Source organism: Topomyia yanbarensis, chromosome 2 (genome assembly GCF_030247195.1).
Source record: "Topomyia yanbarensis strain Yona2022 chromosome 2, ASM3024719v1, whole genome shotgun sequence".
Classification (NCBI taxonomy): Eukaryota; Metazoa; Arthropoda; class Insecta; order Diptera; family Culicidae; genus Topomyia; species Topomyia yanbarensis.
In genome coordinates, this window is record NC_080671.1 from 58,213,794 (window position 1) to 58,231,412 (window position 17,619).

Here is a 17,619-nt window from a genome sequence, read left to right on the forward strand (position 1 = left end):
AAAAACACTAAATCTCAGCCAATAATTTGATGCATCAATCTTAAAATCGTAATAACAATTTTATAAAAAATTCTAACACGGAACATTTTTCGGAAAAATTGTTAACCAAATTTTGGACAAACTATTTACAGGATCGGTTTTTCAATTTGACTGAAATAACGATATTAGTGTGCGGATATGCAAAAAAGTTGTTTTCCCATACTAATTTCCAATCGCCATCAAAATTTTAGTCAGTTGGAACCACAAAGGGAACTCAAAAAGTACTGCGCGAAGAACAAAGCTGGTTTCGAGAAGGACGATCAACGACGGACCAAATGCTTACCCTGCGACAAATTCCGGATAAATTTCAGGAATTTAACTTGCAGATTCACCATCTGTTTGTGGATTTCAATGAGACGTACGATTCAGTGAAACGACCAACTGAACATGGTTTTTCAACAAAATTGATGGACTGACTATAAACTCTAACAAGACAAAGTAAATTGTTTTAACGCTTCGCTCTTCACCACATCACAGCCGTCGTGAACGCCATGCCCAGACAAAGTACATGGTAGTTGGTAGAGAACGAGGCAGTCCGAACGGTGTTGATACCGAAGTAGAAATCGATGGGGTACGATACAAGGTTATCGACGAATTCATATATCTTGGAATACTAGTGACATGTAATAACGATGTGATCGCGAGTTAAAAAGGCGTGTTGCTACTACGATTGGGATTTTCTATGCTTTACGTAGTCAGCTAAAGCACAGACTAACCGACATAACACTCGAATACAATACTTCATCCGCTTCAACAGTCATTTTGAATATGTTTTTTACTGGGACTGTGGTCGCATTTGCGATGATGGCACCGCTGACACATGCAAAAGTACTTGGAGAATTGGCCACAAGTAAAAAATTGCTCTCAAGCTTGAGGGATAATCCACTAGGAACTGTGTATAAAAAGTGGAGCATTCTGGGACAAATGACGGATCAATTTTTTGGACAAATTTGCTCATAGTATTATGTCTGTTACTTTTTAATACTCGGCAGCACAGTAAAAAAAAGGAGAAGGGCACTGACGCAATAGCCCAAGAGCTGTACCAACTATAAACATGCTAACAGAGACTGACTGATAAACACGCTCGAGTACAATGGGCTGGACATGTAGTGCGCATTTCAGAAAAGAGCTTAAATAAAGTTGTGCTTAGTAGAAAGCTTAAGAGTAGCCGTCGACTTCGGGTAAACCCCGAACTCGCTGACGGTATGCATTTAAGGAAAAGGCAGTTGCGGCAGGCGTTCAAGAAAATTGAAGACTAGCGGCCCAAGATCGAGTAACTTGGAAACCGTTCGGACGACGATTGAGAAGACTGGCTAGATCAATCAATTTACATATGTCCTTATACGTAGACAAATTCAATAGGTCAATCCAAGGAAGATGAAGTAGAGTAAATCGCATGAACTTGTATGGAAGGGATCCGAGACAACTGATACTGTTTTGGTAGTTTGTTGTCCTTACAACGGATGAGTATTCTAATATAGAATGTACTAGTTCTCAAACGTTGTTTTTAAAGATTTTGTCAACCGAAAAATACAACCGAGGGCTTTGAAAGCTTTGACTGTGATGAATGAAATATATTTTCGGAATGTTAACTTGGTTTCATGAATAACTCCCAAATCTTTAACAGAAGTCTTTCCCTTGAAGACTGCTACTGGAAAGGAAGTATTTGTAAAGGGTCAATGAATGCTTGCGAATGAAAGTAATTACTGAGTATTGTATTTTTTTAATTCGTTTATTTGACACGGCTCATAGCGGTAGCTAACGGAGCCATGGATATTTTATATGTTTACAATGGTAAAAACAAAAATATAAACAAATATTGGATCTCGCGCGCGCAACTTTTTATTGCGAGCGGAGACCTTCTTTCGCGGTGTCTTCTGGCATACTGCGTCAGGGGGGTCATTTAATTCCCTTTTATTTTTCACGTCCAGGTCGAAGCTGGCTTGGTGCCCGCGATCAGATGTTTTTCCCTGTTTCTTGCAGTTACTGTTGACCAGTGTGAATCCGTCGTCATTGATATTGCCTTCCTTGCCGATGTTGCTCACAGTTGATTTTGGGGTGCTGGATGTTTCTTTTTCAGTTTTCATCATGGTCTGAACAGCTGCCTCAAATTTGGCCACCGTTTGTGGTTCAGATATTGGTAGTGAAAACTCCGTTTTGGGTTGGTTTGCCGTAGATGAGTTAGCAGTCAGTTGAGATACGTTTTCTTCTGCATCTTCCGCCCAAAGTTTTCCACGATGTGCTGTCTGATTACAATACTTGCACGTAGATGTTTGCCCCTCATGGGTGCATAGCGTAGTTTGTTTAATTGTAGTTCCGTGAGTTTTGAGTTTTATGGTCAAGTAGGAGAGTACCGGCCTTTCAACCCGCATCATCACTACAAAAAAGCCGTTAGGAGTACCTGGAAAGAAGTGTCTCCGAGTATCAGGTGTAACTAATTCTACTTCTCCGTATTGCAACATGCATTTTACAATTGTCTCAGGAGGGGTACGAGGTGATATGTCATATAGCCTTACATCTATAAAATCATGTTCAATATAAACGGAAATCTTAATTCCAGCGTTGTCACTTTCAACCACGTGTTTTAAATTGTTCTGCAAAACTTTCGGCTTGTGCTGACGTGTTGAATAATATTAACACTGCATTGCGAAAATGATGATACTGAAGGTACAAGACTTCCATAAGTCTAATTTGTATTTTTACCTTCAGAAGGTAAACAAAAACTCGGTCGTATTGAACAAAATTTCAAATGAACGACCGCGTTGGGTTTGGCGTTGGGTCGGAATAGAGTTTTTTCGTCAACTTTACTCTTGATGACAAGAATAATCCGATGTTTCCTTTGTTCTCGAGACAATTCACACTAGATCGAGAGGTCTGCTGTTCACTTGGCTCGATTGTAGGTCTGACTGCGGCAGAGGTAGAAAGTAGACTGTGATTGTTAGTAATTTGAAGCATTTAAAACCATTCCATTGTTTTCAATCTAACTGGTGAAAATATTCAAATCGTTTTGTACAACCTTCAGGAATGGTGGAAAGGGCAAGGTGCAAATATCCATGTAGACAAGAAAAATGGTGGGTCCCAGGTGAATTCCCTATAGAACACAGGATATAGTTGCAAATGCCTAACAAATAGTATCTGTAATTTTGACGGTATCGCTTGCTGTTCTTCGACTATTCTGTTCACTTAAGTATGTGAGATAAAATCCTAGATATCAACTCCAACACTTTAGAGTTAGCAGTATCAAGCTAACATCAAATTGGCGCCAATAAGACAAGCACAGAAGCTTTGGATTGCTGACTAGAAAGCGAATTTGAATTCTTGTCATTTGACTCGAGAACAAATTACCTGAAACTATATGCCAACTTCCCTTGGGGGCAGTTGAAACATTTGCAAGGCTGGCGCCAATTTGGTGTCAGTTAGGATTCATCGCCCAACTGGCCTTAAGTTGATGTCAGATGTTATACTGAGTAGAATACTGCTGTTATACGCATAATTATCCCATGTATATAGGAAATCCCATAGAACATGAGACAATTATGCGTATTACGGCAGAATAAGAAATACAAAAAAATCCACTTTTCTAAGCTATGTCTTCTTCCCTCATACAAAATCGGTCCTTTCGATTCTTTTTTCAAAAGGCTTCATCCATAAATGACGTAGCATTGAAGTGGGTAGGGGAGGATTTGATATTTTGTGACGATATGTGACGATGTGGAGGTAGGGTCTCAAGCAAAGCTACGTAGCTTTCTTTGATTTAGGAAAATGAAAATTGGGTTTGGCTTCTTCCTGATAATAATAAGTATAGAATAATAAAAAACCACTCATTTATTTAAATTTGTTTATATATAGTTAGTTTTTGTAATTATTCTGGCGCGTAAAAATATTGCTTCGACTCATGGTCATTTATTTTCAAGCCATATTATGCACAGTTGAATCGATCGCTCTGTATTAGGTATTCCACAAGACGTTTGTTTGACGATTCAGCGGTATGATTGTCAACACATTGCAACTGTGTCGATTGCAGCTCAAAAATGCTACGTGATTTATGGATGAACCCAAAGCGTTCACTACTAATAAAGCCCGCTTAATTTTGACCAACCTATAACTACCGATCATCCACTATCCCAAGTGTGCTTAAGTGGTGAGAATTGTAGATTGTGAAAATATGTATTGAGAATAGAACCCAACAGTAGATAGGCGGTGTACCATGCGTTAAGGGTAGGGTAAGGATTTTACACATAATACATATGAATGAGGTGGAAATGAGGGATAAAATCGGAAATCCAAGTCAAGTGCCTCTGTCGTGCACACATTAATGCTTTTCACATTACAGAACTGGTCAGCGACTGGGAGGTCATTTCATCCCACTCTTTTTTGACGACAACGTAAATAGAGTGTGATAATGACTGTAAGTAGTCGAACGGGTGTAGAGGAGTTAATGAATTAGTTTGATCGATTTACTACGCAAAACGGGTTTCAAGTTCATATTAAAGTATAAACTATAGTAGATTGAATCAGGTGAACTTGAATAAGATTCCTCCATTACTATTTTTCCATCAAGAGAAGCTTAAGTCCAGTTCGATTAGCTTTAACACTTCACAATGAAAGGATCCTTCAGTTAGACATAAATTCACCTCTTGAAACAGAAGTTCAGGCTCTATGAAAGGAGAATAAATCACTGCCATCACACGAACCAGAAAGAAAAGCTTTCAGCACACATTCCTTCTTCACACTGCCGATGCTGTTGAGATTTTCTTATGTTTTTTCCTCGTAGTGAAACTGAAGCGATAATCACAAGAAAGCGGATGGAAAATGGTTCTTCCGAGAGATGGAAAGGATCTCTTAAGTGGACCACTTGTTGAATGGATGCTTACGGTAGGTACGTATCAGAACAATGATGGAAATACCCATTTGTTTTACTGATATATGCGCTTTAACCTGTGAGACTTTCCGAATTGAAATGAAATAGTGCTATATGCGCTATTTCGTATTAAGTCCTAGTCCGCTGCCTAACTGGCGAGAGTTTCCTAATCTACTTTATGCCACCGTTAAAATAAATATTATTCAGTGGGACCATCCTTATGTATCCTTCAACAAGTGGTTTCATTCATCAAAAGCCACGCTTGCAGAAGCACCCGACCGAAGGAAATGAGTCAACACAATTTCCGTGTATCTCCAGTGAACTTGCCTCTTTCAAGAATCAAACCGGAACGAGAGCGAGGATGTGCGTCGCTTTTTAGTTCGTTATCGGTGCTTTTATTCTCGAGATGCGTTGCTGCTGGTTGGAGCCACTATCAGAAAAGGAAGCTGCTGGTTGACAAAAAGGGATGTGCAATTTCAATAACTGTACATTTATTATACTTGTAATTCATTTTAGTAAAAAAAATTGAACAAACCGTCGATATAATTGTTTAAACTGCTAAGCGGAAATACATAGTTCACGTTTCTTAAAAAATCAAATTAGATAACCTTATCCATACGTTTTCGTTTTCCACTTAACTTCAAATTTAAAGTTTTCACTGATGATCCTATTAAACACAAACTATGGTAGCCATTTAACTCAAATTTTGACATGTATCGAGACAAATCTATTCGGTTGGAATTTCAAAGAGTGAGTGATTTTAACAAACGGTATCACTTGGATATTTCACCGATCGATTCAATTCGTCGAAATTAAACAATGCCTACACGAAAAGTTTCCTTGAATAATCAAGCTCGTATTCATGAAACCATTTATGTTTCCAAAAAAACTAGTTCGCGCCCAACATCTACATGGCGTTAAATTCGAATGTTTGATTGTGTTACTGTGGTTGTTCTGTGGACATTTTTGTTATGATTCTTGTTCACATTTTGGGGACACAATGATTTGTATAAACTCTATCAACTAACAGAGCCGGCAGCTATCAATGTTCGTGAACGTTAATACTCATGAGTTTGCTATCGGATTTTTCTGACAGAGAAACGTGATTTATGTTCAGAATTTCAGGATTTTAGTCACGATTTTCTCAATTGCAATTCACGTTATCGTAATATTTTAGTCACGAGTAATGTGATTCACAATTTGAAGATCCAAGGCAGGATGTTATTTTGGTCTCGAGTAGTGTCATTTATGTTCATGTTTTGTTTTTGGCACGATTTTCGCAGTTTCTATCCGCTTTATCGTGATATGTTAGTCACGAGTGGAGTGATTTATTATCATGATTTCATGGTCTTGTTCACCATTTTCTTCATTCATATTTTATTTTTAGTGAAGTTTTGTTACTACGCTTACTTTCGAATTTGACACGTGGATTAATATGATATCAGCAGTTTATCATGATTTCTCTTCGCCTTATCGTGATTTATATTTTTTTGGTCACCATCGGATTATTTATTCGGAGTAGCGCGTCAATATGAACTAGATCATAAAAGTAACTGATTCGCGATATCTTGTTTTGTGAACTATGTCACGAACACGATTTAGGGGTCAATAATGTAATTTTGTTGCTCAGTTTTCGTTTGTATGTAGGCATTACAATGAACATTATCAAATGAATAACGATGTTTGAAATCCTAATTGGGGACAGACATAGCGTAGTTGGTAAATCGATTGCCTTGTACGCAGCTCACCTCGGTTAGATTCCCAACCTCGCACATAGGGTTAGAGATTTTTCTAAAAGATATTTCTCTAACCCGAAAAGAAGCAAATGGCCCTATGGCTAAAACCTCTATAATCAAAATTAAAAAAGTCCTAATAGTTTAGGGACCATTCATAAAATACGTAACGCTTTTAGGGGGGAGGGGGTACAACAAGTTGTAACATAGGGAGGAGGGGGATTTAGCTAGATCGTTACGTAACATGTTTTCACCGAAGAAAAAAACCATTATAGGAATTTGTTACGTAATAGGGGAGGGGGGATGGAGACATTTGTGACAATTTATTACATGAGGGAGGGGGAGTCAATTGCGGGCAATTTTTGCATTACGTAATTTATGAATGGTATCTTACTTATATTTACTGCTAATAATTTCCGATACCAATTACATAATTATAAATAAATTAGTTATGGAATTTGCTATTCAACTTCGTCTCATCAGAAACCGACACTAACTTAGTGACACGACTAAGGTAGCGCCGTATTGACGCTAGTTTAAAAAATGGAGACTTAGTTTGCGTTCCTAAGCAAACCCCTAGTCAAGCGTGATATCCCGCAGGAAAAGGAGCTCATTTTTAGCTGATGAGAACTAATGAAATCGAAACATTTGGTTTGGCTTAGCAAACAAATACAAGATACTATGCTTTATTTATACTTAGTGGATAACTATTTAGATAAAAACTATTTTTTTCTGATTTGTTTAAAACCATATTTGCGCGCGAAGATACTTATAACATTATTAGTTATGAAATTTACTTTTCGACTTCGTCTCAGCAGAATGCGACACTAACTTAGTGACAGGTCTAAGCATTGGATTCTGATGAGATGAATTCAAAACGCAAATTTCATAACTAATTTAGTTATAAGTTCTGTGCTCTTCACGTGCAAAGATGATTTAAAAAAAATCCCCTCGATGAAGAAAAAACAGCTTGCAAAATCTATCTCTACTAAGGAGAAATATAACATAGTGCATACATTTTATTGAAATTGAAGAATGATTAATGATTATATAAACATCTGTTTGTGACGGTAAAAGAGAGATACATTACTAGATTGATTAGAAAAGGTTTCGTTAGAAAACAGTTTTAACGGAGACGAATGAAAAGAAATATGCTTGTGGTTTATATTGTTCATCATGAAGTGCCTTAACCTTATGCCGTCGCAAAATCGCACGGAGACCACTCGAGACGTGAATCAAAAGATAAGGAATCGATTATGAAATGAAATGTTGTTACTTGGGCCTACCGTAGTAGCGATAACGTTTTCCTGTTGAGAATATACTCAAGAAGTGCTGGAACGGTGAATTGAGATAGTATGAGGTGAACAGAAATTTCTTTACAATTGATTATATTTTTATTATTAATGTTTATGTTAATGACTACTGAGGTAATCGTTGTTTGTAAGAATAATTTAGTTATCATATAGTCGACACTCAATCTGGAAGGGACGTTTCTTTTCTTCTAAGAAACGACTGCAAAGTCACAAAGCAGACATCTGCAATGAGTGTATCTAGACTGTGTGTTTTACTGATTGTAATTTACCGTACAAAACAATATGATCGCGCTATAGAACACTTCATACGGCAAGTTCCCTATATATTCGAAGGCAATAGCAGCTCGATCGATTACGCTTGTATACTTTACTAAGTATGGTTTGTTTTTGGCACGATTTGCCACTTCAAAATCTCCTTATTTACGAACAAATTTAGGGGATGTGAGCTTTCATTTAAAACAGGTTTGTTGACTCTCGGCCTTATTCTGCGCGGCGTGTGACGCGAGGTGACTAAGCTCACCTCACTTTACGTGACTTTTTTCACTCGATTCTGAGACTCGGGTGAGGTGAGATTCTCCATTGCGGTTAAATGGGCGTCTCACGTCACCCGAAGTGACTCTTCAGAATTGGGTGAGAAAAGTCACTTAGAGTGAGGTGAGATTAGTCGTCTCACTTCACACGCCGAACAGAATAGGGCCGTCGACAACTGACATATTGAGAGTAATGATCCATTAGGATTATATGCAAAGCTTGCAAGCTGCTCGAAGCTTTTGATGATAGCAAACTACGCAGGTTTTTATTTATTTATTTTCTATTTGATTATATTGTTTTGTTTGCATTACATGTCTAATTTAGTATATTGGCTGCCTTATTCTGTGCGGCGTGTGACGTGAGTCGACTAAACTCACCTTACTTCATGTGACTTTTCTCACCCGACTCTGAGAGTCGACTCGGGTGAGGTGAAATTCCCGATTGCGGTTAAATGGGCGTCTCACGTCACCCGAAGTGACTCTTCAGAATCAGATGAGAAAAGTCACGTAGAGTGAGGTGAAATTAGTCGTCTCACGTCACACGCCGCGGATAGGGCCGTGAGTGACTTTTCATCCCTATTGTTTACAACTTTTCCTCCCTATTGTTTACAATTCAGCGGTTCTCAACCTTTTTCGTACGACGGACCCCTTAAAAATCACCCTGGATTTCTAATTTCAATCTACACTCGGAAAATACATTTTCCTTCGCAGACCTCCAGTAACGACTCCACGGCCCCCTAGGGGTCCGCGGCCGGATATAGCTTTGTACCACTAGTCAAATGTTGTCCTGGAGTGGTACGAATCCAACGGGTCAAACTTTCGCACCCAAGGACATGAATCCCCCCCCCTCTCCACCCAACGCATCGAAACTACGGCCCATCGAAAAATACTGAGCAATTGTGAAGCAGGCTCTACTGAAGCAACCCAAGGAAGTCAAATCTGAGGAAGACATGAAAAAAATGTGGGTTTCCGTACAGAAGAAGCTGCCAGATCCTGTACAGTACCTAATGAGTGGAGTTAAGCGTAAGGTGCGAGCGTACGGTTAAGGCATTGAAGTTGAATGAAATGACAATGCCAAAATCTGACTAATGGGTCATATTTAGTGTCTGAAAGTTTGACAAGGATTGGTTCACTAGGTAATTTTCCACTGCGTTTTTTCCGTGATTTAATTTAATGTGGAACATCCTTTACTTTTGAGATGTGGTACGGAGCTCCATTTTGGTGACATACCACATTCGCCTTCGATCCCTATTGCTCTTTAATCCACGGAAGGATAAGTGTCAAGTGCACATTGTTATATTCGTCAATCATGACTTTTACCGGAAGAGAGCTTACGTAACGGTCGGTTCTGATTCACCGGATTTCTTCGCTTGTGGAAGTTCAAAACCTTCCTACAGCACTCAACTCGTAGCTTTCGGATGTGATGAGTTATCAAGTGCGTTCTTGTACCCCTTTTTTAAGATCTTCTATTCCACAAATCCCATGTTCACTCGCTCTTTTCTCATAGAACCCACAGGATTACCCCGAATCTTCGCTCTGATGGCAGCAACAACTCTCGGAATCCTCGGGCAATTAATGAACACCTTTGCGGATAGTTGTCCTTTTTTCTCTCGGTCTATAATTCTTCTTAACGTCCATTGGAACACTTCTACCCCGATTAAAATGTTTTTGCGATGAATCACGAATACGCTGCCACTTCGTCAAGTTGGAACAGTCAAACTAACAAAATCGTGCAATGATGATATGGGAGCCTTTTTTGTATGATGGGGCAAACAATATCACGCATAAAGCAGGGATTAAAGCACTTATTAAGAAAGTTTTTTTTAAGTTTTACAAAACAAGCAATACACGTTTTCGTAAAAAATATCTTTGACTTAGTCAAGTATCCCCAGATTCCTCTACATACGAAGATTCTGATTTATTTTTGTTTGAGTTAATCGGTGTTAAGTCAGACCGAACCAAGTCGCAAAATCTTAAAAAATGAAATAATGTACAGGATAAAGACTTTCTTCAGCTATATTCGATTTTTGCCAGATTCGAAATATGTTATAATAAGCAGGAATTAGATAAAAAATTAATTTCGAATTATAACGTAAAGGTGCTTTAAACTCGTTTTTCTCGAAATCAATACAATATCACTTAGTCTGACTACCGACCTGTTCAAGGAGTAATTTTTTGCTCTGAATATCTTGACCAAGCACGAATCTCCGATAAAAAATCAAATTTGTATTCCGTATTCCTAGTTTTAAGATATTTGTAATTTTACCTCTTTGTTAAAACTATTGTCCCCCATCTTGTAAATAGAATTGTATCCCTAGTTTTAAAACACCGGTGAAATTTTTCATAAATATTTGTTCCCCCTTTTGTGTACCAAACTATATTGTTAGTTTTAAGATAACTGTAAATATTTCCTAAAAACTATTACTATTGAATTCCTTGTTATAAAATTTTTCACAAAAAATTTTTTTTTGCCCTCCCTCTTGTATATAGAATCTTATTTCTAGTCTTAAGATAGCTGTAAAATTTTTCTCTTTCATAAAAAAAATATTTCAACATTGTAACCTCCTAGTTTTAAAATATCCAAAATGTAAAAACAAAAGAATTTGGCACCGCTAAGCTAACGCATTTGTGCCTATTAAATAAACGAAATGAATAAAAAAAGAAGTAATTTCCTTTAGGACGCAAAATCTGATCTGGATTTCGCGATTTTATGAAAGGGGAAGAAAATATTGAAAGAGCGCGATTTGTTTTCATTAGAAAATTTAACAAAATGGCCGACTTATGGGTTAATCCGAAAAGCGCCTGGTGACTGTTGTATTTAATTGGCATGAAAAGTTCCTCTCGTAATTCCTGTTCAACACAATAAAACCAAAACGATTTCGAATTCTACTACGTATATGTTCTACATAAATCTGTGATTTTTGGAAAAAGTGTTTTTTCGAAGTTAAATTTTATTGACATCAAAATTGTATGTTACCACCATTTCGAAAGAATCTTACTGGGTGAGTAACTTTCTCTACGACTACGTTCTTTAGTGCTTCGAAAAGGTTCGAAAATACTTTGAAAAGGCTTTTGAAATTTTTGTGGCACTTTCTGAGATTTTCTATCAACTTAACTATTTAGTAGTTTACCACCCCCTTTCTGACCCTCGAACGCATTACATCTTGAGGTTTCATGACATTCAAGGACGTATTTCCCTTCAAACCTTCAAACGGGGTGCGAGCGATTTTTTCCTGAAACGTCTCGGAGCGCACTTTAGTAAGCAGCTAGAAGAAAGACATTGTCCCTTTTCAATATATGAAGACTTTTTTTCCATTAGGTCCAATCTGCAAGCCCTCTTTTTTCGCTTTCTCTTTCGCTTATTACTGCGAAACCATAAAACTTTTTAAACATTTATCAGTATGTTTCGAAAGACCTAGGTTTTTGCTAGCTTATTATGCATAGAGTTGAAGGGAAATCAGAAAGGTGACCGAGTAATTCGCGGAAGAGAAAGTAAACAAAGAGAGGCTCTCTTTTGCAGATTGGACCTATTGAAAAAAAAGTCTTCATATTTGCTATTTTTCAAACTCTCTTTTCGGATCGCACTGAACGACCGTTCCGAAAACGCCTGATCTAAAAACAGGATAATAGAAAAGAAATGCACACATTTCGCGCATCCCTCAATCTATACGCAACCGAAACAGACGATCACAGCACAATTGGCTAAATCAAGCAGCTTCAACATCGTTCTGAGTCGTTTAACTTTTCCTTATCGTTGGTATGAACATTGTTTGAAGGGAATATGGAAAGGGGGTGGCAGTGGTTTCAGGTCCAGCGTATATTTTGCTTTTTACCTATTCAGTAACCAGTTTGAAATACGCAATCGATAAATAGGAACAAACTTCATGCAAACACAGAATTAACAGTATCTATCCGGCCTGAAATCAAAACGGAACTATTAAACCGACGGTAGACGTCTAATTGTTATTCGATTAGCACTCGCCGGTGTTAGTAGTTAAAATGAAATCAGAAATGATATGCATACACAGATAAGTAAGTATGGCATAACTCATTTGCTAACAAGTACCAACCGACTTCATCGAAATTAGAGATAATTTAGAATCAGATTTCCTCATTGGATATGCCCTGGTCTAATTGTACCGCAGATAAGCCAGGAAGGTTTCTTATGGCATTTTCATTTTTAACAGTGCACTACTGTACAGTACTCAGGCGTGATCGGTACTACATTCACGCAAACTTGGGTGTAATTGGCATATCTTTCAAGTCAAGTTTCATCACGAAAACGACATGAAAGTTTTGGCGTTGCTTTATCAATTATTTCCAGTTGATCAAAGACAGCTCTGCCTTATGAGATTATTTACCAGGACTAAATTGACAACACTAACTATTCAGCAATGAAACGTACTCTGGAAAAACTAGTCACTATTTTAGTGCCCATCGCCGCCCATGCTTGCTCGCTAAGCATAGTTGACCACTTTGGCCAACCCGGAATAACATCGGATCCCATGTTCCCGAACACTGCCTCGCTTATGTTTGTAGCCGCAACCAGTATCATCGTAGCAAATTGGTTGGAGAAAAACTCGGTTCACCTCCTGGGGACGAATGCAACAAAGGCTTGCTTCATCACTACGCTTGGGGTAGGTGGACTTTGTTTCTACATTGGTATATAATGACGATTGCAAAGCTTAGCAGTCTCCAAGGAAAATTAAGACGATTATTATCTCCTGATTGCAGATCGTCTCGAATGTAGCGAGTTGTGAGCTATCGTTACGGTTGCTGTGGATTCCAGTTCAGTATTTTCTAGGCTATTTGAGAGATGAAAAAATATTGGTAAGAAGCAGTACGGTTTTAAAGATATAGTATTTTCGAAACAAAAAAATGATGAAAAATCTGAATTTATTTTCGAATAACCATCTAGATATGAATAAATTCATTAGGTTACCATATAATTAAAGTAAACTCACGAACCGGAAGGCGAATTAGAACCTCGAGACATCCGCTTAAGCATATTACGCTAGAATCGTTCAATGTATGTAGCATGTTATTTATACTTTACTAAGGTACTTAACTACTTCTAGTGATTGAACAGTCCGGGAGTTCCATTTCAGAACAAATTGCAGTGTTATTATAAATTATATTGAGTACTTACTGATGATAATCAATTACAGTTCACAGCAAAATATAGAATTTTAACGCTTAAAAATAGCTGTGAAAGACTGCTCTATTGATTGTCAAAGCTAAAATTCATAGAGTACTACACTGCCGTTATATGCATATTTGTCCCATGATCTATGGGATTCCCTATATACATGGGACAACTAAGCGTATAACGACAGTATAAGGATCATTAAAAAATACACGGTTTGGAGATAGCAAGTTCCTCAGTATGAAACATTCATTAAGCCTCTATCATGGTGGTAGGAGAAGCCAGCGAATTGCATTATCTAATTTGCGTCAAATTTGCTTTCATTTTCTCAGGCCGTGATCGTACGCACACTATCCTGCTACTTACAAGCATTCGAAAGAACCCGGAAGTTGCTGTCGAGTTGGATGCAAGCGTCCAAAGAGGAACCAGTTTATAAATTCACTCGAAACCTTATCGCTGCTCTCTACCTGGTGAGTGTGCTGTCCAAATTCAATTACCTTCCGAGGCTCCGAACATTGCGACGAGACAAAAGGTTAGCGAAACGTCTATAACAGCTTTCAATCCAAATTTAAAGCAATTACTTTAAGGCCCGTATGTGTTGTTGGAGACGAGAATACTCACCTGAAATAGACTATCTAATCTTCCGGCTATCACTTCGCATGATTTGTTATACTTAGTCTGCATAAAAATTAAAAATATGTAACACAACGTGTTAAAAGCGCAGTCCTATCCATTGATACGAATTTGAAATTTCAAATGCCGACTGTTAGTTGAATCAAGATTCAAATTCAAAGCCTCCCTCAATCATTCACTTCAAGTTGGCGGGATTTTTATTACCAAATCGAACGCTTTCATTTCAAATGATGCTTTTTCAGTCACCAACCAAAGCCACCATCTGCTCTGATGCGGCCAGCAGTGTATGTTGAATATTGACATACAATTTAGTATTGTACGCTTCATTGGAAATGAGCCATTCAGTTGAAAAATGTCAAAAAATAAGTATTACCCAAGTTTAATGTGTGCTAATTATTTACTTTAACTGAATTTGTCAATAAAACTGACTGTCTAAAGTTTCAGGTGTTCGAATGTTTTATTTACAATAAGGTTTTTCACAAAATTGCATCATCTTTTTTAAAAAGTGTCATTAATCTCATAAGAGATACATTGCGACGAATCATGCGCCGAATCTTCCTGCGACGAAAATAATCTTCGCGACTCCTTTGGAAAAGCACGGACAATATTTTGAAGGTTCAACCGAGAACGCCTCAATAAGCGGCCATCTTGGTAAATGAAAAAAGCAGTTCACACCGTTAGGACAATTTTCCTGAAAATGAATCAATGTATTCGAGGCATTGGCACAGTATTACAGATTGACTTTAATTAAGATTTTTCCAACGGTGTGAGAAAAAACTGTTTCGTTTTCCAAGGGATTTTCAATTGATTGACACCGGCGTAATACTGGAGCCACACCATTTCTGCACTTTCTAGCAGAGGTGCAGAAAACTGGGTATGTTCCATTGACACTTCTGCTAGAAAGTGCACTTCACTACACCGGTGTACATCAATCGAAAATCCCAATAGTTTTAATTGAAAAACCTAGTCAGTGCCCTAGTTGAGAGATACTCACAGTGCTAATGAAATTGAAAATGAATGGAAAATAATTGCGCGGCATGGCTGTTTAAGCTAACAACTGCAGTTCGAACATAGTAGGACATGATATGAGGTTTGTTCAAGGGGTGAGCCGCTTAGCACAAATGTAATTGTGCTCACAAACAAGCAGCGTGGTAGCTTGTGCCGCAATATGCCGCGATGTGCCATGGTATTCAGTAAAACAAGAGCAATGGTTGCTATGATTATTTAACTACACTTTGAGTTGTCAGAAGTGTGCCTCATTGTGCCACACATTGTGGTAACGAGTGAAATGATCGTGTATTACTGTGAATCGTAATCTTATGTCGTGTTATCGTAGGTGATACAGTGTTTATGGCACATTGTTCTAAGCGACTCACTCCTTGGGTTTGTTTCTTCTTCAAGCTCAATCAAACCAGCTGAAAATTTGCAGCGCTGGTCCTATTTTTATTTGTATTTGTATTTATTTATTAACAGCTTTACGATAACCTGTCGACATATGCGTTAGCTCAGGTCAAGGCTAATAAGGCTTAAGAATAATGGATTGGCACACTAAATGGAGTGTAAAATGATATCCGGGAGCTGAAGAAAATGCGCGAAAAGGGGTCAACCACCTGGTCAAGATGATAGATGAAAAAGTTAGCAAGGTTGAATGGTATCATGACTTATCGACTATAATAGTTATCCTCGTACTCGCGTTTTCCGGCTCTTATCTCCCAGAATACATCTTCTTGGGACTGATGAGGATTGGGGTGCGGAAATACTACCCTGCCCCCATGCAGTGTTTCCGCTGTGGGAAATACGGGCATGGCAGTAAGAACTGTAACCAACCCGAGACCTGCCTCAATTGCTCTAAGAAGCACCCGACATCCAAGGAGAACCCTTGCCAGGACAACAGCACCTGTATCAACTGTCACGGCAACCACTCCGCCCGGGACAAGAACTGCCCCTCTTTCATCAAGGAAAAAGAAATACTAAAAATAAAAACCGACCGAGGACTCTCCTTCCCCGAAGCGCGAGCCCTCGCCAAAGCAAACAACAACAGTCAAACCTATGCAAACACCCTCAGGGACAGATTAGATCCACAAAGTGACGGGAAAGACCGTACCATTGCATTGCTCCGAGAGGAAATCGCCCTGCTCAAGGGACAAATCGTCAAAAAACCCGACAATAAAGACGCCACGATCGCAGCACTTAAAGAACAACTTCTGGATGAACAAATCCAAAACAAGGACCTGCGAAACGAGATGGCAGCACTTCACCAAGCATTCAACGACCTCAAACGACAGATAACGCAAAGAACATCCTCCGCCAGCCCCACACCCTGCCGCTCTCCAGCAATAAAAATAACAACAAATAATGCAACTCAATCGACAAAAAATATCAACAAGAAACAAAAAATGGCCCCCACCGAACTCAAAACTCAGCCTAAAACGCCACAACCGACAAATATCAATGAAACGGCTACAACCAGTAACGCTCAATTAGTAAATGGACAGGGCAGACAAACTAGAACCCGTAACAAACAAGAGCGATCCCACAACCAAAAATCCCGAAGCCCACTAAGAAAACCAACAACTAAACATCAGACAAAAGGACACAGCACACAACCCCCCACCGGAGAATCCTGGGCTCACGATCAAGATGCGATGATTGACATCTCGGATTAAGCCCCAACAAAGACAGAAACTCAACCAAAATGCAAAAACCACAACCACAACTAAGCCTACCCACACCGACCCTGCCCGGGGAATTACCGGCCCTCACCGATGAGCCCCCGGCGGCTGTTGGTGTGGGACCATCGAAATATCCCCAGGAAAGTATCCCTTGTAATCACAACCACCGCAACACAACTACTGCTTACCTCCCCAAAACAGTCAACACTAGCACCACCACGGCGGACACATCGGTCATCTCGGGCGGCCCACTTCTCAGCGGGCCACGACGCAGCCAGACCGCCCGCCACTCACCACCACTCAAATCGCATAGCCAGATTCAAACCACAAAAGGGACCTCGGGCCCACCGATCGAACCATCTTCAAACACCCAGCCCACACCACCCTACCCGCAAAACGGCGAACCGGACTCTCCCGGCCGGCATCCACCCGGAAGCCCCAGTGGACGACAGACGGGACGCAACGAAGACAATGAACCGAAACTCCAAAAAGCAAAACCTGAAAATGGGACATCAAAATCACAAGCTCCAACACAACGAACACTTAGCCCAATCCCCGGATGCTCCTGGCACCCAGCAGCATACCGCATAACACCAACAAACTGTTGTCCAGCGCCAGCCTCGCGGACCTCCACCATCAAGTCACAACCCTCAACAGCGAACACCAAACGCAGGAGCGTTAGGGAAAAGGCC

The 17,619-nt window shown here is 39.2% G+C and overlaps 1 protein-coding gene across 1 annotated transcript; it reads left to right on the plus strand.

Moving 5' to 3' along the window:
• Positions 1–12,851: 12,851 nt before the first annotated feature.
• LOC131686131 (uncharacterized) lies at positions 12,852–14,417 on the plus strand. Its single transcript, XM_058970301.1, has 4 exons — positions 12,852–13,113; positions 13,211–13,306; positions 13,955–14,154; positions 14,210–14,417. Exons 1-4 carry the CDS (start codon positions 12,871–12,873, stop codon positions 14,250–14,252), a joined length of 582 nt encoding a protein of 193 aa, XP_058826284.1. The 5' UTR covers positions 12,852–12,870; the 3' UTR covers positions 14,253–14,417.
• The last annotated feature ends 3,202 nt before the right edge of the window (positions 14,418–17,619 follow it).

Bases quoted from the DNA above. Each gene is read 5' to 3' on its own strand.
- LOC131686131 (XM_058970301.1), top strand. From the start codon at position 12,871: ATGAAACGTACTCTGGAAAAACTAGTCACTATTTTAGTGCCCATCGCC. The intron at 13,307-13,954 runs GTAAGAAGCAGT...TCATTTTCTCAG, and splicing joins TGAGAGATGAAAAAATATTG to GCCGTGATCGTACGCACACT. The intron at 14,155-14,209 runs GTTAGCGAAACG...AATTACTTTAAG, and splicing joins ACATTGCGACGAGACAAAAG to GCCCGTATGTGTTGTTGGAG.